Source organism: Peromyscus californicus, unplaced genomic scaffold (assembly GCF_007827085.1).
Source record: "Peromyscus californicus insignis strain IS unplaced genomic scaffold, ASM782708v3 Scaffold_7__1_contigs__length_154581171, whole genome shotgun sequence".
Classification (NCBI taxonomy): Eukaryota; Metazoa; Chordata; class Mammalia; order Rodentia; family Cricetidae; genus Peromyscus; species Peromyscus californicus.
In genome coordinates this window covers 94,233,964-94,261,892 of record NW_026294595.1, presented here as the reverse complement: position 1 = coordinate 94,261,892, position 27,929 = coordinate 94,233,964, and the positions used below count along the sequence as shown (strand labels likewise).

The following is a 27,929-nucleotide window of genomic DNA, read 5'->3' as shown; positions in this document are numbered from 1 at the left end:
TCAGGAGTCAGTTCTTTCCTTCCAACACGTAGATCCTATGGCTAAACTCAGGTCATCAGGCTTGGGGCTGAGCCATCTCACCAGCTCCTTTAGCCATTTCTAACTGTGAGACTTCCTTGACTAAACTGCTTAGGCTTTGGTCTGACTTGGACTCCTTATCCATGTCCCTCCCAATCAATGCTACCACTGTGTATTTTTTCAGAGAGGTCTTTCTTGACTCTCAGCATACCTTAAAGTCTCATTTATCTTATTTATTTTACTTCAATTTTAAATTTACTCATTAATTTATTTATCTATTTATTTTTTGGTTTTTCGAGACAGGGTTTCTCTGTGTAGCTCTGGCTGTCCTGGAACTCGCTCTGTAGACCAGGCTGACCTTGAAGTCAGAAATCCGCTTGCCTTTGCCTCCTGAGTACTGGAATTAGAGGCATGCACCACCACTGCCTGGCTTAAACTTATTTTTTTTTTAAAGATTTATTTTTTAATTATGCACACACATGTGTGTGTCTTTGTGTGGGCTTATGAACCTGAGTACAGGTGCCAGCAGAGGACAGAATCATCAGATCCCCACTGAGCTCAAGTTACAACTGGTTGTAAGCCTGACAAGGGTGCTGGGACCCCAACTTGGGTCCTCTGGAAAACCAGTACATGCTATTAACCGCTGAGCCAACTCTCCAGCCCTAAAATGTATTTTTTAAAAAAGAAGTTACTGACAATATATAGAGTTGTAAACATATGCCAAGCTTATAATAAATTGGAAATATGTCCTTCACCTCTAGCAGGAATGACAATGTGTTACATGTTTATGTGGCTTCTTTCAATTCTTAAGTAATAATATAAGCTGATTTTTGCTGTTGCCAATGATCTCAAATGATTTCTTCCTATGCATAAAAGGATTTTGTTCATATTACTCTTGTGTATCTCAGCACTCTATCTAAATACATTTTCTAACTCTAGCTTTTCTACTGATCCTTGAGCAACATGAATATAAATTTGCTTTATAAAATGATTATCAATGTCTGTTTCTTGCTATTCTTCCTTTTTGCATATTTTTTAAGAATTGATATTAAACCAGGCATGGTGGCACACTCCTTTAATCCCAGCACTCAGGAGGCGGAGGAGGCAGATCTCTATGAGTTCGAGGCCAGGGTCTACAAAGTAAGTTCCAGGACAGCTAGAGATACACAGAGAAGCCCTGCCTGGGGCGGAAGAAGATGGATTTTGATATTAAATCTTACATATTTTACTCTTGGGCTATAAATGTCTTAATTTTTAAAAATTATTATTAAATTATTTTACTTTATATGTATGGGTATTTTGCTTTCAGATAAACAGATCTACTTTCATAAACTATATCCATTTTTTTTATTTAACATCCTCCAAATTTATTCTATCCTCTGAGAGGAGTAGAATTAAGAAAGGAGAGGAGCAGGTAGTATAATTCTGCAAAGATGGGAAAGTTAATTTTAATAAATTAAAATAGTCCTAAAAAAAAAAAAATCAACTAATAGATCTTATGTTTCAATCATAAAACAAATGTTACTGATTTTATTAAAAAATTAGCCGGGCGGTGGTGGCGCACGCCTTTAATCCCAGCACTCAGGAGGCAAAGCCAGGCGGATCTCTGTGAGTTCGAGGCCAGCCTGGGCTACCAAGTGAGTTCCAGGAAAGGCGCAAAGCTATACAGAGAAACCCTGTCTCGAAAAACAAAAAAACAAAAAAACAAAAAAAAAAAAAAAAAATTATATTAAATACATTTGAAATACCTTTCGAATCTTTTCAGCAGCTTTTTCATCTGCAGAGATTTGGCTATGACACCTAGATAAAGAAAGTAATTTTAATGTTTTACTGAAATCCAATACATCAATCTCTTTCACACCTGTTATGAAACTATATCACTTCAAATTTCCTAAATTACAACCATTTCTTTTCTCCTAGGTATACTAGATGGCAACAATTTATTCAACAGTTCATTTTATCTCTAGCGTCCAAATAGTCACTAAAATTATGAATTACTGTTTTTCATCCACTTATTGGTTTGTTTGTTTATTTATTGGCAGGATCTCATTGTCAACTCCTGACTGTTCTGAACTTGCTATGTGGATCAAGCTGGCCTCAAACTCAGAGAGATCTGTTTCTGTCTTTAAATTTAATTTCTGTTCTTTTATAGTTTGTGTTCTTTATATAGTGGTTATTCTTGGCTCTTTATTATCCCAACCTAATAACATGGCATAGCTACTTACTGAATTCTTCAATGTCTCTCAATATAATTTTCTTCAAGCCTTACATAGCTTGTTACTATATTATAGAAATACATACATGGTTGCAATCATTTCAAAAATATCACTATGTAGCCCTGCTGGCCTGGAACTAGCAATGATCCTCTTTCTAGTACTGGGATTACAGGTATGAGCCACCAGGGCAGCCCAAACCCATTTTGAGATGTAAGAATTTTCATGCACATCAAAATTCACTTCATGAATCACAGTGTAAGAATAGTATATGCGCCGGGCGGTGGTGGCGCACGCCTTTAATCCCAGCACTCGGGAGGCAGAGCCAGGCGGATCTCTGTGAGTTCGAGGCCAGCCTGGTCTCCAAAGCGAGTTCCAGGAAAGGCGCAAAGCTACACAGAGAAACCCTGTCTCGAAAAAACCAAAAAAAAAAAAAAAAAAAAAAAAAAAGAATAGTATATGCACTGTCAGTGGTTTCTTTTTAAATATTTATAGCCTATGGGGCTATATTAATCACAGAAAGCTTTTATTCCTGTCACTATTGAAAATGGTTAAAAAATTAGTTATTTTTAAGATTATATTATTCTTTTTCATTTTTAGTAATGTGTTTAAAATGCAGACCTTTCCTATCTAGGTGTCTGAAATACTATTGAACTCAGTAAATATAATTAAGTTTTAAGGGATTTAAACTCTTTCACCTTAATCAACAGGTAACTGAAGGAACCTGTAAACAGCTCTGGAATGAAGACAGTCACTTAGGAGACTGTCTTAGGAAACAAGACAAGAGAAGCTGCATCTTCCTTCCTGTCTCTCTTACATGCCAATCCCTAATCCCTACAGAGCTTCCTAACACAGGAATCGATAACACACCACAGCAAGATCCTGTGCCTTTTATCAGTGGAATAGGTAGGAAGAATTTCATACCTGTATCTCACTTGTTCAGCTAGTACAGTAACTAAATTTGTAATTTTAATGCTTTATTAGTAAAATATAAAAGAACTAACGTTTGCTGAGTAATCAACTCATACTAGCATTATGAAAAATGTGCATGCTATTTCATCTTATACTCTAAATGGAGGGCATATTGGTTCAAAGAAATTATAAACTTGTCCAGGTTAGATACCTATATACTATCAAAACTAGTATTTCATTTTTTTTACTTATTATTTTAAACAGGGTCTCACTGTATAGCTCTGGTTGATCTAGAACTCTCTATACAGACCAGTCTAGCCTCAAACTCAAGAGATTGCCTGTCTCTACCTCTGTCTCCCAGGTACTACAGTCAAAACTAGTATTTTAACACAAGTGTACCAGTCCCTAAAAGTATGTTACCCACATTTATATGCTACCTGCTGGCAAAGGCCAAAACAAGTAAATGACTTCCTTATTTCAACATCTCATCTAAACTACCCAGGAGAAAAGAGAAACAAAAACCAAACCAACAAACTCTAAGGGAATAATGGAAGTGGGTCTGTTGCCTGAGGTTTTAAATGAAGTGTTCAGTTTTGTTTCTGGTTCAGTTTTGTTTCTGGTTCCAAACAATAATCCAAAGGTAAATATGACTTACGGCTGTTTGAAGGACTGTGTGTGAGTTACTGTGGTCTTCTTGTAGGCAACGTTAATTTCCTCTGAGAGCTCTTCTATAGTCTCAACATCCACCTGCTCATCATCCTCAATATAGTCTACATAGTTATTCTGAAATATATTATTAGAACAGTAAATAATGTATTGGGAGACACACATACCTAAACTTTTCAAATGCATTCTCCCTTATTAAACCAACTAGTTCCAAATAGTTATCTACCATGAGTACTAACAACCCTAAGCTTGTTAATCACAAAAAGAAATGAAGTAAAAAAGATAACACGATTAGAGCTAACATCAACAACTACGTTAAGTAACAGATGTATGTTAAACAGGTTTCATTAACCTTTGGATGGGCAGAGTTTCTAGGAGGCTATATTTGATGCTTTGATATTATTTCTAGAGGATAGCATTCATGTATGATGCATTAAGGCTTTAAATAATTTTTTTTTGCTTTTTGAGAAGGGGTTTCTCTGTGTAGTTTTGGTGCCTGTCCTGGATCTCGCTTGCTCTGTAGACCAGGCTGGCCTTGCACTCACAGAGAGCTGCCTGGTTCTGTCTCCTGAGTGCTGGATTAAAGCTGTGCGCCACCACTACCCAGCTAAATAAAATCTTAAGATCATACATGGTGAGGCCCTGGGTTTAATACCTAACACTAACCCCTCATCCCCCAAACCCACAGAATATCCTGTTTTAAGGGAGCTTCATAACTAATATCTGATCAAATGCCCATAAATCAACACACATTAATGTAAGGCAGACATGGAAATGGGATACAACTCCACAGAATAAGAGCTTTTGAAGAACTTCAGTTTTCAAAAGTAATCCCAAGTGTAGTTTCTTCTATTTCCAGAACAGAGGCAACTGAATAAAATTGAGCACCTATCACAGAAATTCACTGAATTCTTTTACAGAGTTATATGTATGATGTGAGGCAGGCAGATATTTTCAAGTCCATCTTTAAAAGTAGTGCTCACTATGCCAGAAACTAAAAAAGTGCTATCTTTATATATATTTGCACTACACTTCAGAGGCATAATTCAAAACAAGGTATCCCAATCACCTTATTAAAATTCTCACATTTATAATTTTGGAAAAATCACCTCCAAATTAAAGACTCCATAAGGCTAATAGACACTAAACGCAAGCTATCATTATAGTGCCCACTTCAACTTAAGCATAATTTAAGAAATATATGTTAAATTTAGACAACGTATAATTACCCCTATGGAACAAAAATGAACAGAATCTAAAGTTACTAATATAGGTTTGATTTATAGTACTTGAACTGAAGAGTGTGTGCCTAGTTCATAGATTTATGACACAGGGTGTGCCATGTAGTCCAGGAGAGTCTCAAACCGGCAATCCTCCTGCCTCTACTTCTCCTCACTGACAGGATCATAGGCCTGCACCTCACACTCATCTATCTCATGATTTTAACTGCAGGCTTTGCAAATAATATCCAATAATCTCAATAGAAAACAAAGTAGTTATTTCCTCATACCATTCAAATACAAGTCTAGTACTAAGTGTAAAGAAAATCTGGACATGGTACATGCATGTAAATATGATACAGAGTTTATATTTTAGAGATCATTCACAGTGGTTGTTGTTTGTTTTAAGAAGTCAGTGTAAACTTTTCTGTTAGATTATTAGTACATTCAAGTAAGAGCCCCTGTAAGATTATGGCATTCTAGAGGCTCTGCAAAGTCAGTTCTACTGACAGCTACAGTTTTACTTATTAGACTGTTTCGTTTTTGTTTGTTCATGTAATGTTTACCCAGAATGACTAAAAAAGGAGACTATAAAAGTACAGTAAGATCTATAAAAGAATCTTGCAAACCCCATATTCTTGGATTTATGTCCTTGAAAAGGATTAGCCTACAGGAAAAGTATAAGGCAAATGCATACATAAATTATCCAATTTTAGAGCTGTATCCTTATTTATAAGTTAAACAATTAAAGTACCAGATACTTTGCAGTTTTTTTCTTGAAAAAAATTTCCCTCTAAATGTAGGTAAGCTCCTTCTTCTCCATATCTAAGGTTCCCCCGTTCACTGTTTCTTATTTTATCTGTACAAGGTAAGTGTCAACCACATCACAGACATGTGACAGAAACTACAGGGATTTAAAAGATGTAAGATATCTTTTAAAATTCAACTTGGTAGGCACTCTATACCATCTATACTCCAAAGGATCAAGCCACCTTTATAACAGTAACATGCAAGACAGTGTTGCCTTAAACACTACTCATTTAATAATGATCTAAACTTAAGCACCCAAACTAATATATTAGGTAATAGTGATAGTCTAGGAAAAGCTACTATCTCTAATCGTTTAAATCCATGAGGTTTCAGTCACAACAAAAATGGGCTCACCACCTTTTCTACATCAACCTCCTCACTCTGGTAGCCAGAAACAACATCCACAATCTCATCAACAGAATCATCGGTTTTCTCATTCTCGTCTTCCTCGTCCTCCTCTTCCAAATCCAAAGCAGTCAAGTCAGCACTGCTTCTCCCACCCTTCATCTCTTGCTTTGGTTTTATCTGTTCTCTTGGGAGCAGAAAATGATCCTGAAAACGTCTGCTCCCTCTTCTTCCTTTTGTAGCTCTCCTAGGAATAATAGAGAAGGCTGCAGAACTAGAAATGCTACTCCAAGAACTATCCTCAGTTTTTAACACTCCATCATTCTCAGTAGTTCCACTTTTTCCAAGTAAGTCAGAGATGTCTTGTTCAGAATTTTCTTGACATGGCTTTGTTTCTGTAAAGAACTGCATGTCTGCCTCTTTTTTATATTCTTGTGAAATTCCAATGTACTTCTGAGTTAAGGGGCCCTTCAAACGTTTTCTCCATCTCTCTCCAAGACTGTCCTTCCCCAGAGAGTCTTCACAATCCTTCTTGGCCTCTGCCTGTGAATTAAATTGCTGTTCCTCAACTTGGCTCCCTGTTAGTTCAAAGTTACTTTCTTCCTTAGGGATGAATAGAAACTCATCTGGGTCCTCTGGATTGTCTGATCCTTGTTGCTGTTCCATCTTCACCTCAGCACATTTTTGAGGCCGTACTTTACTGACACGCTGGACCTTTTCAGAAATATTCCTAACCTTTGGAACAGTCTGTTTTTCCTTTGGACTGCTCTGATTCCTGTTCCCAGATTCTTCATCACCATCTCTGTCTTCATCTGTGTGAGACCCAGTGCTAAAAGAGCGTTCATAAGGTCTGGCATCTTCTGTAAGGGTTTCTTCATCCAAAAGATCACCCCCATCATCCAATGAATCATTCAAGGTATCTTCTGAGGCAATAATTCCTGAGTTTTGCTTGATTCTATCAGCCTTGGTGTCTACAGCTTCTTCATTTGATGTTAGAGCTTTCTTAGTTTCCTCCTCTCTTTTGATGGAGTTTATTTCATCTTTCTGGTCTGCATTCTGACATTCCTTTTTTACCTGAAGGGAAGCAACCTGCTGAAGAATGGAGCTAGGAACAGGCTTTTGTCCTGGGAGCTGCAACAAGGCAAAGCTACCTGACTGCAGAGGAATGAGACTAGCAGTTCCGACAGGCTGCCCTCCAGTGCTGGGTGTTATTTTGCTGTCAGAGGCTGTTTTACTTGCAAAGTTTTGAGGTTCAGGAGGAGAAATCCTCAGTGTCAGTGTACCAGCCTGAGAGACAAAACTAGATCCACCGGAAACCAATGAAGGTGCCTGAGTAATGACATTTACTGTCGGAGAAGACCCAACAGCCTGAATTACAGGACTCATGACAGAGAAGGCAGAGGACGAAGTAGAAGATGATGAAGTCTCAGAAGATTTGGAAGGAGCTGGTAGTCGGATTCCCACCACAGATCCTGGTAAGAAAAAGAAAGAACTTAAATCACCACTGCTCATCTCATCAAGTCTTTCAAGGTATGATTCCCACTTAAGAAACTGAGTAAGAAAAATTCTAGTATACCAAACACATCACATGGTCAAGTGATTCAAAACAAAACCCATCAGAAAGACCTCTAATTTAATACCTGGGTTCCGAAACACCACAGGCTGTAAGCTGGGTTGGGTATTAGAGCCTCGAATCTGATGTAAAGGTAGGAGTTGGACAATCTGCCCATTGGGGTGCCTGAACAAGTTCATTCCACTTGGACTCCTAACAGGCTGTAAGACCATCCGCTGTCCCTGAAGTTGTGGGTTTGGGACTGGTCTAAGTGTAGGAGAACCCTGCTGCACTGGAATCAACAACAATCGAGGTCCAGTACGTTTCACATTGTTAGGAGAGATCTGTGGAGTAGTCACTGGAATTTGAGGGGTATTTTCTGAAAAACAGAAAAATGAGAAGCTACTATCAGAATTTATCTTTCAGAATACATCGGTAAAAATATTGATGATGTTAGATCTAAAAATACTGCAAGTAATGTCTAACTTGAATCATAAAGTTAATGAAATTCTGTCCCTCTATAGTATACTAATAATAGTTAAGAATATAATTTTTTTTTTTTAAATTTTGAGACAGGGTCTCTCTATGTAGTCCTGACTGTCCTGGAACTTGCTAAGGAGAATAGGTTGGCCTCAAGCTCAAAGGACATGCCTCTCTCTGCCCTGAGAGCCAATTTAAGGTGTGCACCGCCACACCTGAATCTTCATTATTATTATCATTTTAGAAATCATATTTCCCATGCCGAGGCGGTGGCACACGCCTTTAATCCCAGCACTCCCAGCTGTGAGGCAGAGCCAGGCGGATCTCTGTGAGGTCGAGGCCAGCCTGATCTACAAAGCGAGATGCAGGACAGGTACCAAAACTACAGAGAAACCCTGTCTCAAAACACCAAAAGAAATCACATTTCCCAGTGATGATGCACACCTTTAGTCCTGGCACTTGGGAGGCAGAGGTAGGTGGATCTCTGTGAGTTCAAGGCCAGACTGGTCTACAGAGCGAGTTCCAGGACAGCCAGGGGTACAGAGAAACCCTGTCAAAAAAACAAAAACAAGACATTCCAAGCCATTAACAGTATCAATAAGATTTAATGTTTAGAAAAGCTGTTCAGAAATACAAGCTGAGAAAAGATAATATTTTAGAGTTCTGGGGTAAAGAAATGGGTATTATGCTAATAAGTACAAACAAAACTGATCTAATATTAGTTCAAATTAGTACACTTATCTGGCATGGCTGATATCTATCTCAAGTTTGCTATTTTATTGTCTGTGGAAATAATACTATGCAATTTGAACAAAAACATGCACCTGAGAGCTAGAGAGATTGCTCAGAGATTGTTGCTCTAGCAGAAGAAGTTCAGTCCCTGGCAAACATGTTGGGAAGACCACAAACTGCCTGTAACTCCAACTCCAAGGAATCAAAAGTCTCTCCTAGCTTCTAATGATACAAGCATAAAGGTACACACATATCTTTTTTAAACATGCACGTAGATGGCTCATGTTAAGAGCACTGGTTGCTCTCCTAGAGAACCCAGGTTCTCACAACTATCTCTATCTCCAGTCCCAGGGGAATCCAACATCCTCTTCTGGACTCCATGGGCATTGCATGCATGTGGTGCAAACACACACAGGCAAAACATCCATACACACAAAATAATTTTTTAAAATGCACCTAGTTGAGCATGGTAACACGCATATTTGATTCCACCACTTGGGAGGCTAAGTTCCAGACCTGCCAGGGATACACAGTAAGACCCTGTTCTACAGGGGGTGCCGGGTGGGGTGTGTGGTAATATTCTGATCCTGCCCTTTGGTGCCTGCCCCCTATGCCCTGATGTAAAAGCCTATTCTTAAGGGAAAACGCTGCCCCTTCCTTCTCTCTCCTGCTTTCCCATGAGGTATACACCTCTCGAACCCCTTGCCCTTCTCACTCTCTATCTCTCTCTTCCCCCCGCCAAATAAAACTCTTCACTGAGTGCTGTCTGCATGGCATCTCTCTCACTCACCCGCCCTGGGGGACCTTGGCTCTAACCGCGAGCACGTGTAATTCATAACAGGGAGCATCTATTTGATCTAAGAAACACACTAACACATTAACTTTTCAAGTTTCAGTTCAAAGCCTAATTTACTCCATTCGGACTAAGAAAGAATCTTTACTATCTCCTCTGAGTATGTGATTATTCACTTAAATGTGCCCAAAAAGGGGGGGGGGGGCAGGGGGGCAAATGAAAAGTCAGCCACAAAGTGTCTAAGGTGAGATTCCTTTTATGAGCTGAGAATAAACCCATGGCACTTCCTTAGAACTAGCAGTTATCCAAGTTAGCTCTATTAATAAAAATAAAATGTCTTAATTTTACATTTCAGGTAGTACGTGGATACAAAATAATGTTATTTTATGAAAAAATAATTTCCATTTAAGTTTTAAACCTTTGATTACATAAAGAAAAAAGTACCTATCTTTCTTCTGCAGTGTTGAGATTTGAACTCAGAGCCACACACACGCTAGGAAAATAATGTATTGCTGACCTCTAAGTGCAGGGCATTTTTTTCTTTTTGTGTGAAACAGAATCACATTTTTAGCTAGTTGCATTTACTATAAAAAATTAGGGGCTGGAGAGATAGCTTAGCACTTGTTGCTCTTGCAGAGGACCTGGGTTCAGAGGATCCCACCCTCTTTTGGCTTCTGTGAGCACTGCATGCATATGGTCCACTGACATACAAGGATATATAAAAGAAACATACAAATAAAAATAAAAATTTGGCCGGGCGGTGGTGGCGCACGCCTTTAATCCCAGCACTCGGGAGGCAGAGCCAGGCGGATCTCTGTGAGTTCGAGGCCAGTCTGGGCTACCAAGTGAGTTCCAGGAGAGGCGCAAAGCTACACAGAGAAACCCTGTCTCGAAAAACCAAAAAAAAATAAAAAATAAAAATTTATTTAAAAATTATCAAAATAGATAAGTATACCATTTTAAACTCATTTAACCTAAGCCAATTTAAATTTGGGGCTGGTGAGATGGCTCAATGGTTAAGAACACTGGCTTTGCTTCCAAAGGACCCAGGTTCAGTTCTTAGCACCTACAAGGTGGTTCACAACAGTCTATAACTCCAATTCCCAGGGATCCACTATCTTCTTCTGGCACCTGTGGGCACTGCAAGCACATGGCAGACTTGCGTACATGCAAACATTCACATAAATTAAAACCTATTTTTACTTTTTATTTTATTTTATTTTTGTTTTTGTTTTTCGAGACAGGGTTTCTCTGTGTAGCTTTGCACCTCTCCTGGAACTCACTTGGTAGCCCAGGCTGGCCTCGAACTCACAGAGATCCGCCTGGCTCTGCCTCCCGAGTGCTGGGATTAAAGGCGTGCGCCACCACCGCCCAGCAAAACCTATTTTTAAAAATGAGAAAAAACTAAAAGGTTGACAAACATAAAATATAAGTACTAAACATAAAAAAGTTCCTCCTTTTTATTGGTCATGTCTGTGTCAGTTCACCTGGACTGTCAACTTGATGGGATTTAGAATCACCCGGGAGAATAGCCCCTGGGCACATCTGTGAGGGTGTTCCTATAGAGGTTTAACCAAGAAGGGAAAACCCATCATGAATGTGGATGTCACCATTCCATGGGGTCAAGTCCTGGATAGTATGAAAGTAGAAAGTTCCTGGCTGCAGACACAAGTGACACACTATTTCATATTCCTGTTGCCATGGGCTTCCTGAGACTATACCCTTAAAACCATGAGTCCAAATAAACCCTTCTTCAGTTACTTGCTTTTTGGTCAGGTTATTTTGTCAACAAAGTATAACAATGAAAGCTGGGAATGAATATGAGACTTTGTCTTAAGGAAGGAAGGAAGGAAGGAAGGAAGACAGACAGGCAGGCAGGCAGGCAGGCCAGCCTCTGTGAAGAAGACTGCATGTATGTAGTCCATAGACATACATGCAGGCAAAACACTATACATATAAAATAAGAATTTATAAAAAAATTATCAAAATAAAGCCAGGCGGTAGTGGCACACGCCTTTAATCCCAGCACTTGGGAGGCAGAGGCAGGTGGATCTCAGTGAGTTCAAGTCCAGCCTGGTCTACAAAGTGAGATCCAGGACAGCCAGGACTGTTTCACTGAGAAACCCTGTCTTGGGGGAAAAAAAAATTATCAAAATAAGTAAGTATACTATTTTAGAAAATGTCACTGCTGTACATTTTCTTAGAAATGCTATGACTTTTTTTCAGGTAGATAGGGAGGGAAGGATGGGAGGGAGGGAGGGAGGGAGGGAGAAGAAAAGAGTAATGTCCACTCCAGCAGCTGTACAAGAAATTCCCTCCTTAAAGAGGTACAACCCTAGCTTTCACCATACAGCATGTTGTATTTCCTCCCATGTCATTTTAATGGCTGTTCTAATGGCTCAGAGCTCTGGTCCTATTTACATATCTAATGTCCTTCAGCAATCATTCCCACTCTAATGTTTTTGAGTTTTTAGTACTTCCTGGGGTAAATTCTAGTCCTATCAACCTATCAGTCAGATTATCTCTAAAAGATAGTTGATTCTTATAATTAGAAATCTGACTACACAATTGTACAGATAGTCAGTGGTCATTCCTAATCCTACAACCAGCCCTAAGCTCTGTTATTAAAAATAAAAACTCTACCCTAACAGGGTTCAGTTTTACAGAATTCTAAGGTTTTAAGAATGTTAAAATAGGCCGGGCGGTGGTGGCACATGCCTTTAATCCCAGCACTCAGGAGGCAGAGGCAGGTGGATCTCTGTGAGTTCGAGAGCCGCCTGGGATACAGAGTGAGTTCCAGGAAAGGAGCAAAGCTACACAGAGAAACCCTGTCTCGAAAAACCAAAAAAAAAAAAAAAAAAAAAAAAAAGTTAAAATATCATACTACGGCTGAAACATATACAAGGGTACTCTAAAATGCATTCAGGCATGTCTAAACTGTGGCCTGCATGCATCTCAAGATAGATATGAATGCAACCCATCACATTTATAGATGACAGTGTCAAAACTGGAAACTCCTCATTTTATTACAACTGGAAAATTCTATTAAGTAGCTTTATAATGAAGCAGATGAAGCCAGGTGGTGATGGCACATGCCTTTAATCCCAGCACTTGGGAGCAAGGCAGGCTGATCTCTGATTTCAAGGCCAGCCTAGACCACAGAGCAAATTCCAGGACAACCAGGGCTACACAGACAAACCCTGTTTAGAAAAACCAAACGTATAGTAGATGATAAATAGATAGATATAGATATTTAGATAGAGAGATAAAAATAAAGCAGATGAAAACAACTAGTCCTTACCTGGTCTCTGGCTCACTGGTGGGCTTCCATTAATTCCTGAGAGTATAATAGGTACAGAACTCAGCGATGAAGTTGGTGTGGTCACCATGGAGGGAGATGCAGCTGTGGTAACCATGGCTACGGAGGTGGAGGCAGTGGAAGCAACAGGAAGAGTTACGGTTGGAGATGCTACCAACGACTTAGGAAATGCAACCGAAGCCACAGGACTAGTAGTTATCCCAGTAGTTTTGATAAGGTTCACAGTGGCTGTAGACTGGGCAGACGTTACAGGGGTAGTGTTATTAGTTTCAGAGATCTCAACAACCCCAGCAGCAGAGGCACCAGAAGAACAAGTAGCTTCTTTAGCTCCCACATCAGAAACAGCAGTCACAGATGTCACAGCAGTAACATTTTCTAAAAACACTTGAGGGGAAGTAGTGACAGCAGCCGTCACAGTGCTGCACACCTGAACTGGCTCAGAAGAAACCACAGGTGTGACGACCATTACTGGAGAAGGCCTGATACTGAACTTCTGTGGCCCTGTCAGGGGTTGAGGTGTGCGAACTCCAGGTATCTTCTGCTGCAGGGCTCCAACTTTGCTCATCACAAACTGTGTGAACACACCACCAGGAGAGGGCCGAGCCGCTGCAAATAAAAATTTGCAGGTCAAAAAATGTTCAGTTTTCTTACTGTGCCCTCCTACTAAGTGACTGTGCTTATATTAATATTAGTTATGCCCATTGGGTCAATCACATGAGCCAATTTCTACCCACAAAAATCAAACACTATCCTCAACCCAAAGCAAAGCTTTAAAATTCTAAAAAAAAAGATTAAAACTTGAGTGTTGTGACTAAATTTCTTCAACCTACACAATATATCTAAATTCTTAGGGCACTAAAAAAATAAATAAATAAAATAAGAGGGAGATGGGTGAAGTAGTACATGTATTTAATCCCAGTACCAAGGAAGCAGAGGCAAGCGGATCTCTGTGACTTTGAGGCCAGGCTGATCTACAATAGTGAGTTCCAGGACAGCCAGGGCTACATAGAGACCCTGTCTCAAAAAGCCACAAATTAAAAACAAAGTGCAGTCACTAACCTTATCACAAAAACAGATGAAAAGGGAAGGACAAGATCCCCAAAACATACCCTTACGTCCCCATTCACACCTTCAAGCCTCTTTCTACAATTTCCTCCTGCTTCAGCAGCAACAGCTCTATGGCTGTCCTTTTATGAGATAGTTAAGTACTACATATTTCTAAAATCTAAACACATTTTTCAAAAAATGAGAGTAGTACTGTCTTTTACTGCTGTTTTAAACTCTAATTAAAGCTGCATTATAGAGAGGCAAAATGGGTTCTTTTTAAAGCATTAGCTCCCCATCCTCAAGCTTCACGCCAGCCTTCAGCCAGATATCTCAATTTCCTGTTAGAGGAATAAAAATGAAGACTTTGCTTAACATTCCTAAAGATAACTGAAACAGCAAAAAAGAGGAATTTTATAAACCAACTGCAGAACTTTAAACTAAAACAAATGTTTCAAGAAGGCAATTTAGTACAGACCATAGCACTAAAATGTTAGGCAAAAGAAGTTTCCATACACAAGTCAGGAATATAGAGGAACACTACATTACTTGAAAATTATGATTGACAAGAGCCTTCTATTTTTTGCCTGTACTAACTCGTCCTACCAGCTTTTGCTAGCTTCTTAGGACTTGTCAGTACAAGGAATATGCATATGGTTGGTATTAAAACACATCAACCCTCATACTCATAGGAAAAAGAAATAGTATTTTAAAGTAAAGCCTTAAGTCTTTTCTACATTAATATACAGTCTCAAAGTCTTTAACTGTAAAACTAGAGTTCAATTCATCAAGTATCATAAACCATGAGAATTATTCTAAAAATATTTAAGCAAGGACATTAGTAACAATGCCAAATTCTGTATTTCTCTACTTTTATAACTTTCATAATCACTGGCAAACACTAAATTACAGGCTTTTCCAAACCACTTACCAATTGGCCTTTTTGCTGGAACAAATGCCTTCTGATTCTTCCCAGAGCGATTTGTTGCTGGGCCAGAGGATGCCATTTTGGAATTGGATGTTGAAGGCAACAGGGTGCGTGGTTTCCTGGATGCAGCCACCTTGGCATTGGATGCTACCTTGGAGATGACAGTACTGAGGGTTGAGAGGTCCAGGACTGAGGGTCGCAACCTGCCTGTGATATAAGCAGCTAGCCTATTGGCTGGATGCAATGCCCCCATCTGTCCCAATAGCAACTTAGCCTGCGGGTAACTCTTACCATTAACCTGAAACAAGTGGCAAAGAGAAATTCTGTAAAGATAAAATTCTCTTGCTAACTTCTCTCCCTTGACAGGGGTTTCATTTTTATAAGGTGTTTTAAATTCTATGATTCAGATGTAAAAAGGAAAAAGAAGTGAAGCTTTTCTATTCAGGATAATCTGAGTAATTAGATAGTTATCATCTGATACCTGAACTAGGCTCATCTTCATTTATAGTTTAGAAACAGAGAATCTTAGAAACTAAATTAATTTCTACATTATAGGTATGTGAAAGACATAACTGTGTCCACTGATTCATCTAACTGTTTTACTTTAAAAAGTAATTGTGGTTATTAATGAATTAATAAGCAAGAAGCATAACTGTGAACCACAGTATCTCTCTAAGACCAAAGAGGCATAACAAGCTCTCACACAAGGGTCTTTTCAAGTATCCTTCATATCTTACATCTACTTTTGAAGTTATAGGACATTCATTGCTATAATAACCTATTAAGTCACCCTAGTTTTTGTTGTTTTTCCCCCCTTAAGGTTTTATTTATTTTCATTTTATTTGTATGAGTATTTGCCTGTGTACTAGGTACATGCCTGGAGCCCACAGTGGTCAGAAGAGGACATCGGTTCCCCGGGACTGGAGTTACAGACCATTGTGAGTCACCATCTAAATGCTGGGAATTGAACCAGGGTCCTTTGCAAGAGCAGCCAGTGCTTGCAATCGCAAAGTAGTATTCTTTAGGCCCAGTTTTTGGTTTTCAAAGGTGGCAACTCTAAAGATACTGTCTTCATAATGTACACAGAACATGCTCAAAATAGAATGCTGGCATAAACATAATTCTAGATGTAGTCACTAAATGGTCAGAATAAAGTGAACTAACAAATGAAATATATATTTTTTGTGATGCCTGAGTTGATAACTGCCCATTTTAGGCAGCAATGTAGAAGAAAGAGGAGAGGAATCGAGATCAAGCGTGCATGCATTTAAAGAGAATACAAAAGCCTCTCAAGTTCATAATACTAGATGACATCTAGAGAACATACCTTTTCTGTCTCATCATTTAAAAGTAGTAGATAGAAAATGGAATAAGTCATCTACTCTTCAAATTAATAGGGAAACAGTAAAGAAACTATAGCAACCCACTACATAAAACAAAATTACTCTTTGCTACTTAATTATGATTATTCTCAGCAAGATCAGCAATCTCAACTCCTCAAATTTGATATCAAAAAGAAAAGGGATTTTTCTATCCAAAAGGAAACCACACTAGTTTTTTGTCAGGGACAAGGATAGAATCTCTAGTTAGTGGAAAAATATAGACCCCCCCCCATAAGACAGGGAACTAGATCATCTTACAGTCAGGTTGCCTAGCAACAGGACATTGAGGCAGAGCCCTTGACCCTTTCACCCTGTAAACATCCTATACAAACATCCTGATAGCTTGTCCCACCTTATGCAGATGACAGCTTCTTGCTCCCCCCACCCTGCAGAAACTATATAAACCCTCTTGGAGAAAAATAAAGTTGCACCTTGATCAGAATCTAGACTTGGTGTGTTTCCTTGTATCTCCTGTCTCTATCATTCCGTCCTTAGGGTGGTTGAGAACCCGTTGAAGCCCTGCAGGCGGGGCAGTTTTTAGCTATACAGAATCTAGATTACTTATTACTGCCTGGTACTGAAGATTGTTTACTATCTTCCCCAACATCTACACAGGCTGAGCATTCCTTATCCCAAATTTCTGGATAAGAAAGCAGCATTTTAGATTTTCAGTATGCACAATAAGCTATCTTGGAGGCAGTATCCAAGTCAAAGCATAACATTTATTTAGATCATATACAGCTCACATACACATAAGGATGTAATTTTATATTAATAGTAGTGTGCTTACATTCTGACTATGACCCATCACATGAGGTCAGCTGTGGAATTTTCTATTTGTTGATGATCAAAAAACTTTAAAGTTTGGATAATTTCAAATTTCTGATATGGGGAGTAATAGAAACTGACTGATATTCAAGTTATAGAGTGACTTTCTTTTCTTTGGTTTTTTTGAGACAGAGTTTCTCTGTGTAGGCCCAACTGTCCTGGAACTTGCTCTCTAGACCAGGCTGACTTCAAACTCCAAGATCCACTTGCCTCTGCCTCCTGAATGCTGCAATTAAAATTGTATGCCACCACAGCCAGGCTTATACTACCTATCTTAAAGTCATCTTCTTATCTCTACTGTCACTAGCAGTTATATAACTGGTAGTTATATATTTGTTTTGAAATTTTTATATCAATAAGATATTCTAAGACCCAAACTAAATGTCTGACTATTTTTGCTTAGTTATCAAAGGATCATTAGAGCCCAAGTAGTAAAGCTCATGAAGAAACTTTCTGGAAACAATAGAAAGATAACCAAAAGCTAATGTGAGGCTCCATATTTCTGTTTACATACAGCAGTTTACCTTATGTATTTACTTATCACAATAAGGAATAATGATTTTATTATCCAGTTCCCAGAAAACTTGAAGAAATATGATCTAAGGTTAACAAAGGGCTTTGAGTATTTAAAAAAAAAAAAATCAAGATGTTACCTAAGTATAAAAAGGTACTATACCCAGACTAAAGATAATTCTCACCTGGATAAGCCCAGATGTAGTTGAACTGGGTTTACGTTTATAGGCCACAAGCTTCCCTGCAGGAGAAAGCCCTGCATAAAAAGGCAGACCTTTGCCTCCATGTAATCTTTCCCTCACTGAATCCAGGGCATCTGTCTGCACAGGAGAGATATCATCCATTTTCCCAGGGGACAATGGACCATCAGGAGTCTCTGATCCAGATTTCTCAGCCATATCATCCTGGTCTTGACTTGATGGCATAGAGATTTTCACACGAGAAGAATAAACAGGAGGGTTCTTCTCGCCCCGACACTTCCGCTGAGAAGCCAACTCAATGATGAAGCTGCCCACCTTAAGTGACTGCGGCATGTTGCTATTGATGTGTTGAGATAAGATGCTCAAGATCTTATTACGATCTTCTTCCCAGTTGCAGTCTGAGATGATTTCTATCAGTTTGGTAGGACCACCAGGTGACCTCTGATGTACATAAGAGGTAGAAGAGGATTCTCCTTCATTGCAGGGAGATTTCCAGCTCTTTTCTGTTTGAAAAATAAATAGATCCTCTACAGCACGGCCACTCTGTACTGAACTTTGATTTTTATATATTTATTTATTTATTGGGGGAGGGGTGCGAGACAGGTTTTCTGTACGGCACCCTTGGCTGTCCTGGAACTCACTATGTAGACCAGGCTGGCCTCGAACTCAGAGAGATCCGCCTGCCTCTGCCTCCCAAGTGCTGGAATTAAAGGCAGGCTACTGAACTTTGAAAGAAACTCAAGTTTCTCACTGTCCCATTTCCTAATATTTTCAGTGGTAAAGTAGTGTTTAAACTCAACATTCTGGAGTTTTTAAGAAAAAAAAAGATCTCACAAAACTAGATAGTTGTCTTCGCTAAACACAGACTAAATTCACTCATAAAAGGAAATCTAAAAATAATCAGAGCTCAAAAAAAAAAAAAAAAAAAAAAAAAAGCACTGCTCTAAAAGGCTACAAACAAAAAGTTCTACCTTGCAAAATGTGACCTATAACTAAGGTAAAGTTTACTTGATAGAGGTTACTGTTCTGATATCCAAACAGGCCAAACACTGATTACTATAAGCCTGCTTTGAAACAAGTGAAGGTAAGAATCAACACTAAATACTAGAAGGTAGTGTTTTTGTTTATAAAAACACAAAGAAGAGGTTGGTGAAATGGCACTTGTGGCTAAGCCTGCCACCAATTCAATCCCTGGGCTATATAATGGAAAGAGATAAGAATTCACTCCTGCAAGTTGTCCTCTGATATGTGTCATGGCAAGCATGTACCTCCCCAACCCCCTCACACACATAAACAAATGTAATTAAATAAATAAATTTTTTAAGAAAAAAGCCTTTTAGGACACATTCTACCACTAGTTTCTACTACAAACTCTATCTACAATGTCCCTAGATGTGGTTGTTCTATGTCTACACTATATACAAATGACTCAGCTTCCCAATGTATCTCTAACCATGGTGATAGGTTGACAAGATAGAGATTTTTACAAGGCACCAGATTTCTATAATGGAACTTCTCAATCAATGTGCTAGAGTTATGTCAAGGATACAGGCTCTAGCTCCATCATGCCCAGGATGCATATGGTCTTAAGCAGGTTCCCTCTACTCAAGCAGTCTCCTCTACTTTCTTAAATGTAGAATGAAAATATTTTATTTAATGCATACTATGTAATTATAAGAAGAGTGCTGGGGCTTAGGTGTGGCATAACCAAAAACAAACAGCTAAACTCCTTATTTGTTTAGATTACAATCTCTTCAAAGAAATTCTGGCAGTAGAAATTTCTAGATCATCAGAGACGGTTGTTCTTCCAGTCTCCCTTCACACATCCCGAGTGGTGGCTATGGAAGACCTAAGGCCAATTTTAATAGCTAAAGATGACTATATCCTTGAGACTTGAAAAGAGTATGATAAATTTTTCACTGACATGATTACCAAAAGTCCACTGAAACAAAATACCTTATCAACACAAGCAGACCTTTTAGGGATATTAAGCTAAATAATGGAGAAAGAGTTCTACTTGTTATTTCTAATTTTATTTTAGCAAAGATTAGAAAAAAGCACAGTGACATATTCTGGATTGCTGGTTTAAGAATTTCTGCCACTAAATAGTTCAGAATAACATAGTAATTATTATCAATTGTTAACATCTAGTTTTTATTCTGACCTTGTGATTTATCAGAATCCTCTTCCAAGTCACAAATAAGTTGCTTTAAGGTCTGTTCAGAATCAGGTTCCTAAAGAAAGAAATAATACAGAAATAGTTGAATTCAAAATGTATTTATTATCTACAGAGAGGACATAAATCAGTAGAACTTCACATCTGCCCAGTTATATTATTATCATATTATACAACCCTGGGCAATTTGAAAAAAAAAAGAGAGAGAGAGATAAATAAAATGCAGCCTTACTCTCTTACTAATGACTGAGTCACTTAAGAAATAATTTACATTACACACTATCATATATTCTAAAGGAAGAATATTGGATATCTAACAGAGCAAGCTTCACTTATTTAGAAAACTCATCAATGGGAAAAGCAAATCACACTAGTAGGTAAGTATTTTTATTTAAAACGAAAAGTATTTATTTTAATTGCTAAAGGATTTTAATAAATAACACCGAGAGAAAGATTAAACCATCAAGAAGAGATACAGGCTTATTTACACATCATAGGAAACACAGAGAAGACTATGATGACAGCACTAAAAATGCTAATAGCACCAGGGAACTGGAAATGTACAGGTTACTCTGTACAGGTTACAGATGCCCTCACCTTTGTACTATGGTTCTCCGGACTAGAAGACCACGAACTCTGCTGCTGATATAACAAAGACGGGGACACTGGTGGAGACGGCCGCCTCTGTTCCTCGTTCTTCCGTTCATACACGCGAACTCGGGCACAAGTCATCATACTTTCAAAGTACAAATAGACGGGATCTTTGTCCTCCTCTCGTATCTGTGAGTGTCAATAACAAGACACACCATTACAATGATGGGGAAAAAAACATCCGAGAATCTGAAAAGAGACTTTAATCTTTGTTTCCATTACAGAAGGGTTTTTTTTGGTTTTTTGTTTCTTTCTTTTTCAATACAGGGTCTCTCTGTGCAGCCCTTGCTATCCCGAATCTCCCTCTGAGGGCCAGGCTGGATCTCTCAAACTCAAGAGATCCACCTGCCTCTGCCTCCCAACTGCCTCTAACTACAGCTGCACAAGATCCCACACTCACATCTGGGCTCTGAGGGCACCCATACATATATGGCATACACACATAAATATACATACACAAAAATAAAAAATAAATGATGAAAAAGCTCATCTTTCTATGAACTTGAAGGAAAAACTCGACTATCTTTGTTACTAATCACTTTCACTTTTATCACATTTTAAAATCGAGAACAAATAAACTAAGACAGAGAAGAAGAGCCCTCAGACACATTACCTCAATTCTTCATAGAATATTAACAAAAACTCTGCTTGAAATCTGTCCCCTTTACAAATGGCCTATGGAACTCACAGTAAGAAACAAACCACCACTCCAGCTTACCACAGGATTGGGTTTGGGAGTGTATGCTCGTGCTGGTTTAATTCCAGTGGGTTTGCCCTTCACGGTAGTAGAAGGTATGTCTGGCTGAGGTGACACCAATGGTCTCACAGGCTCCATGACAGAAGGTGTTGGAATATAAACTGGCTCTGGATCTACTTCACCTTCCACTTTCACCCACAGTGGGTAATGTCGAACAGGCTGTTCAGGTTCCGCTTCACATACGGCTTAACAGAAGAGGAGGACATGTTATTTAGGTGCTTCCCTCACAAAAGACAGTAACTTGTAACAATCAAACAGATGCTCCCTGTAAGATCTCTAGTTGTCTTCATATGCATTAATGTATTTATCTCCAACCAAGACAATAGCTAAGAATAAAACAAAGTATGTGTGTGTATATACATACATGTATACATACATACATATATCTATGGCATCTTTTGTTAAATTTATCATGTCTCATCTCTTTAGCTATTATCTTAAAATTGGAGGTGGGAGTAAACCTGTGTGAAACAGAGCATGTGTAGAAGTCAGAGGACAACTTTTGGAAGTATGTTCTCTCTTTCCATCACGTGGATTCCAGGGATCAAACTCAGGTCATCCAGCTTAGCAGCAAGCGCCTTTACTGGCTAAGTCATCCCACCAACCCTTAGATTTTTTTTTTAAAAGATTTATTTATTTATTATGTATACAGTGTTCTATTTGCATGTACTCCTGCCCGCCAGAAGAAGGCACCAGATCTCATTACAGGTGGTTGTGAGCCACCATGTGGTTGCTGGGAACTGAACTCAGGACCTCTGGAAGAACAGCCCGTGCTCTTAACCCCTGAGCCATCTCTCCAGCCCCTTAGATGTTATTTTAAATGGTAATTTTTATTTCAACTTCCAATTGTCCATTGCTTATACATTACATGCTAATATGTTGTGGTCTCACTAAATTAATTCATACTTCTAACAGCTTAGGATTTTTCTCTCTATGGAAAAATGTTCATTTTACTTCTTCCTTTCCAATCTGGATAGGACTGTCATTGTGTAGTTTTCCTGGGACTGGTTTGTTTTTGAGATGTACTCTGGCTATTACCCAAGTTGGTCTAATTCTTGGATTGAACAATACTCCCACCTCAGACTCCCAAATGCTGAGACTACAGGCCATGGCACTTGCACCTTCAGTGCGATGTTATGCAGAGTGATTGAAAGCACGCACATTCTTCCTCATTCTGTCTTTGGGGGAAGAGGAGCACCAGCTCAGTCTTTCATGATTAACACATTGTAAAATGTTTCACAGATCTCATTAACAGACAAATAAAGGGCCTTTCTGTTTCTAGAGTGACTATTTTTATCAGAAACAGATTTTGGCAATTCTTTTTTCTTTTTGGTATTCTCAAGACAGAGTCTCATTATGTATTTCTCACTATGCAGACCAGGCTGGCCTCAAATTCATAGAGACCCACAAACCTATGCCTCCCAAGTGCTGGGATTAAAGGTGTGTGCCACCATGCCAGTCTGGATTTGCTAATTTTTTAAAAATACTCATTGAGAGGATTATATGGCCTTTTAAAAAGTCTATTCTGGTCATGGAAAATTGTTAAGTTCATTTTCTTTTAGACATACATGCAGGTAAAATGCCAAATGCACATAAAATAAAAATAAATAAATCATTTAAAAAAAGAATGCCAGGTTTTATCTATCCTATTATGCTTGATATTGCTCACAGCAAATCACCACATGGCCTTTACACAGCTAGCCATATTTTTGGAGCCCCCCCCCAAAAAAAAATCAAAATCAAAGGCTAAACAGGTGACAGAGTGACAGCCGAAAGAGAATATAGGCAGGTAAAATTAAAAATTCAAGAAACCACCAGGTGGTGGTGGCACATGCCTCTAATCCCAGCACTGGGGAGGCAGGGGCAGGCACACCTCTGAGTTCGAGGCCAATCTGGTCTACAGAGCGAATTCAAGGACGGCAAGGACTACACAGAGAAACCCTGTCTTGAAAAACAAAACAAACAAACAAAAAATTCAAGAAACCACACTTTAGAAATCATACTAGAAAGAACATGGAGTTTTACAAGTCAGAAAAACTACATAATCTTGGGTAATTTAAACTGAGACTAAGCATCAATCAGGTCATTTGCAAAATGGAGAATAAAGCTTCCTCAGCCTAAGATTGCAAAATGTATATGGCATTCTTACAAGGTGTCTGATGATGTTTGTGTTCCTCCTTCACATTAACAGATTAGTGGGATTTTAACAACATAAATCCTTTAAGTCATCGTAATTACAAAAAAAAAAAAAAGGAATCATAACAGTCTAGATTTCATGCAATGAGAATATAGTTTTAATTTATATTCTAGTTATACAATATAAACCTGTAGAAATTAAAATCCTACAAAGAAATGTACAAAGGAAAAACATGCCTCCCATCAGAGATCCACTGTCCCTACCAATAACGAATTTTTTGTTTGTTCTATTTTCCTCTCTCTCTCTGCCTTTCTTTTTTTGTGAGATAATTTCTGTGTAGTCCTGGCTGTCTTTGAACTCAGCTCCGAAACTAATTTTAGCTATCTGTAGCTTTAGTGATGATTGTCATGATTTAGTGGAAACTAAGAAATCATTGGGATGGAAGGGGATGGGCTCTTTAACCTTCAGCTCTAACAACATTTTCACACAACCATTGGGTTTATGTTACTGATTCCTGTTCTATAATCATGCCTGAGTCTTCATGGTTTCTATATAGGTCACTCTATTTTAAAAACTACAAAATCTATCAGCTCATTTTCAAAATCATAATTATGTGATTAATCCTATCCTGACAGAATGTATACAAACCACCTTTTAGAGAAGAAATTTAATCATGCATTCCAATTGTTCAAACAGAGTCTCTTTACTTTTACTAATTGCTCAAATTTTTACCAAAACATTTACTGATTTAGTTACTGTATTTCCTTGTACCAAAAATTTTGCCTTCCCTGTCTTCTTGGTTTTCATTGACAGTGTCATACATCATCTAATCAAGAACATCATATCACCCAGGTTCTCAAACATGATTGGCCTATTTAAAAAATATATATATATATATATATATATATATATATAAAACACATTCGTATTTGTAACTTGTAATTTTCTACTTTAAAGACATTGTTTTCTAGTCTAGCAATGTAGCTAATTCCAAAGAAGTTTTTCTAACTTCTGAGGCCACATCTACTTTGTATTAGATGACTTTTTATGCTCTTCTTTGGTTGGGGAGGCAATTGAGACAGAACATCTCTATAAACGAGGCTGGCCTTGGATTCAGCTATCCTCATTTCTCAGCCTCCTAAAGACTGAGATTAAAAGTGTGAGCCAGCCGGGCGGTGGTGGCGCACGCCTTTAATCCCAGCACTCGGGAGGCAGAGCCAGGCGGATCTCTGTGAGTTCGAGGCCAGCCTGGGCTACCAAGTGAGTTCCAGGACAGGTGCAAAGCTACACAGAGAAACCCTGTCTCGAAAAACCAAAAAAACAAACAAACAAACAAAAGTGTGAGCCAGCATGTTTAGAGAGATTCCTAGTAGGTACACAACAGAAGGCTAGGGAGGTGGCTCAGTAGATAAAGCCCTGCCACTCAAGCATTGAAGACCAGAATCTGGATCCTTAGAACCTACATAAAAGCTGGGCAGGCAAAAAAGCAATCTGTAATCTCAGTACTTGAGAGTGAGATAGGGATCCCTGGGACTAGATGGCTCGCTAAACTAGTTTGTTTCAACAAGAGATCCTGCCTCCATAAATAAACGAAACCTGGGTTCAGTTCCCAGAACCTTCATGGCGGTTCAACCATTTTTAACTCCAGTTTAAGAGGATGTCTCTTCTGACCTTGGAGAACTCCTACATGCAGGTGGTACATATATTCAGGCACACACAAGTAAGTGTTAAATACATGAAAAACATTTTAGAGGGGATTGAGGACTTAGTTCAATTGTAGAGGTTCAGTCCACAGTGCTAAGAAAGAGCGCGCACGCACAGACATACAGACATAGACACACACAGACACACACAGACACACACACACACACACACGATGAGGAGAAAGATTAAGTCATTCAAGTGTTTCCCACATAGACATGAAAACCCAAAGTACAGGTCCCAGCACCAATATTAAAAAACAGGTGTGGCAGTTCCAGAACTGGGGAAGTAGAAACAAGACCCCTGGGAAGTCATTGGCCAGCAAGTCTGGCCACATCAATGAGTGGAGAGCAGGAGGGCAGTGGTGATGCACACTTTTAATCCCAGGACTTGAGAGGCAAAGGCAGGTGGATCTCTGTGAGTTCAAGGCCAGCCTAGTCTACAAAGCAAGTTCCAGGACAGCGAGAACTGTTAAACAGAGAAACCCTGTCTCGATTTAAAAGAAAAAAAAAAAAGTGGAGGGCCAGTGAGATGGCTCAGAACATTAGGAATTTGCCATCAAACCTGACAACCCAAATTTGATCCCCAGGACCCACGTGGTAAAGGGTGAGAACGAACTCCTTCAAGTTGTCCGTTGACTGCCACACTTAAGAATGCATACACATGGCCGGGCGGTGGTGGCGCACGCCTTTAATCCCAGCACTCGGGAGGCAGAGCCAGGCGGATCTCTGTGAGTTCGAGGCCAGCCTGGGCTACTAAGTGAGTTCCAGGAGAGGCGCAAAGCTACACAGAGAAACCCTGTCTCGAAAAAACCAAAAAAAAAAAAGAATGCATACACACATACACATATGCAAAATAAATAAATGTAATTAAAAATTATTTTAATCAAGCCAGGTGGTGGTGGTGGCACATGCCTTTAATCCCAGCACTCGAGAGGCAGAGGCAGGCAGATCTCCATGAGTTCAAGGCCAGTCTGGTCTACAGAGCGAGATCCAGGAAAGGCTCCAAAGCTACACAGAGAAACCCTGTCTCCAAAAAAAAAAAAAAAAAAGAAAAAGAAAGAAAGAAAAAAAAATTATTTAATCAAGTGGAAAGCAACTGAGGAAAACACGTGACTTCAATCTGGTTTCTCTATATACATTCACAGAAACAGGTACACACACATACAACAAGAAGTATACTTTTACAAAAAACTAAGAGAGTTTTAAATTAATTAATACTCACTGTAGGGTGGTGATGGTACGCACCTTTAATCTCATCACTCAGGAGGCAGAGACAGGCAGATCTCTGAGTCTGAGGCCAGCCTGGTCTACAGAGCGAGATCCAGGACAGCCAGGGCTACACGAGAAACCCTGTCTTGAAAAACCAAACCAACCAACCAACCAAACAACTCAACTCACTGTATTCCAGCTTCTTTCTCTTCTTTTTCTCCTTCAATTGTTCATCATCTTCTCTGACTCCTCCTCTTTCCCTTGGTTCTTCTCCCAGTGTATCATAAAACAACGGATCTCGATGAGCAGCCTTCTTATGGAAATGCTTTGTTTTGGAGCCCCCTTTAACCAATACAACTTTTCTTTTCAAACAAGTGCAGCCAAACATGCAGTCTGGTCGACGGCAGTGAGCAGGCTGGCGCTTCTCCAAAGCTAGACTGGAACAGACACAACCCAGGCGACAGAAGTCATTGTTGCATGGAGGAGCTCGTTTCCTTATGATTGTGTGGATAGGTTTGGTTTTGAGGGATGCCTGAAGTGAAGTGAGAAAGTTAAAGTGTTACTGAGTCCTCCCAATACCACCACCAACTTACGAGTCACATACTGACCTACCTTCTGATTATGAGGACTAATACAAGATTGACATAGACTCAAAGGTCAGACTACACACATAATTAGGACTCTGAGTAAACAAGCTCCCACTCTAATGCATTAGCACATATTAGCCAAAGAAATTTCTCATTAAGAGCAAAAATATCAAATACAGGCTATTTAATCACTAGATACCACACATAATGTTCTTCTGCAGAACTGACAAATCTAAGGTGCATACGTCAAACTTAATGTTTCAGGAGGTTTTCCTGAAGCATAAGCAGGCTCATATTGCCTAGACTGCAACAGCAGAGTGAATAACACTCCAACAGCATATATGGTCTGAAAAAAAAAATCAAAAGTAATTGCTATCTACTATTTTCTACAAAATGTTCTAACTAAACAATAAAAGGGAGGAAAGTCATCCATGCATGAAACTTTATGAATGACTAGTAAATACAGGACACATACTAGAGAGTGGACTCAGTGGACACGGTGCTTCCACTCAAAGCAGCCACCTGTAATCGCTGTACTGGGGGGGGGGGGGGCAGAGATGGGGATCTCTGGGGCCAGCTGCTGGCTAACTAGCTCCAGTATCAACAAGAGATCCTGTCTCTATAAATAAAGGGGAGAGGGTCTAAACAAGACAGCTAACATCAACTTTAACTTACAAACACAAACGCATGCACAATAGAAATACACATGCATATATGCACACAACACACAAATTACAGAAAGCATTTACTGCCA

At 39.1% G+C, this 27,929-nt stretch overlaps 1 protein-coding gene across 15 annotated transcripts in view; it reads right to left on the bottom strand.

Annotated features, from left to right (window-relative positions):
• The window catches only part of Mga (MAX dimerization protein MGA), an 82,358-nt gene that overhangs the window by 11,214 nt on the left and 43,215 nt on the right, over positions 1 to 27,929 (bottom strand). For 10 of the 15 annotated variants that reach the window (XM_052722689.1, XM_052722688.1, XM_052722695.1 and 7 more), the window contains exons 9-19: positions 26,778 to 27,120; positions 21,501 to 21,724; positions 20,729 to 20,911; positions 20,120 to 20,189; positions 17,941 to 18,458; positions 15,036 to 15,330; positions 13,043 to 13,666; positions 7,825 to 8,115; positions 6,194 to 7,656; positions 3,799 to 3,926; positions 1,767 to 1,818 (exon numbers count right to left, since the gene is read on the bottom strand). In XM_052722689.1, the coding sequence (XP_052578649.1) occupies positions 1,767 to 1,818; positions 3,799 to 3,926; positions 6,194 to 7,656; positions 7,825 to 8,115; positions 13,043 to 13,666; positions 15,036 to 15,330; positions 17,941 to 18,458; positions 20,120 to 20,189; positions 20,729 to 20,911; positions 21,501 to 21,724; positions 26,778 to 27,120 (4,191 nt within the window). Of the gene's footprint in view, positions 1 to 1,766; positions 1,819 to 3,798; positions 3,927 to 6,193; positions 7,657 to 7,824; positions 8,116 to 13,042; positions 13,667 to 15,035; positions 15,331 to 17,940; positions 18,459 to 20,119; positions 20,190 to 20,728; positions 20,912 to 21,500; positions 21,725 to 26,777; positions 27,121 to 27,929 lie in introns of those variants that run through there. The other 5 variants (XM_052722697.1, XM_052722698.1, XM_052722699.1 and 2 more) reach the window with 5 other exon arrangements.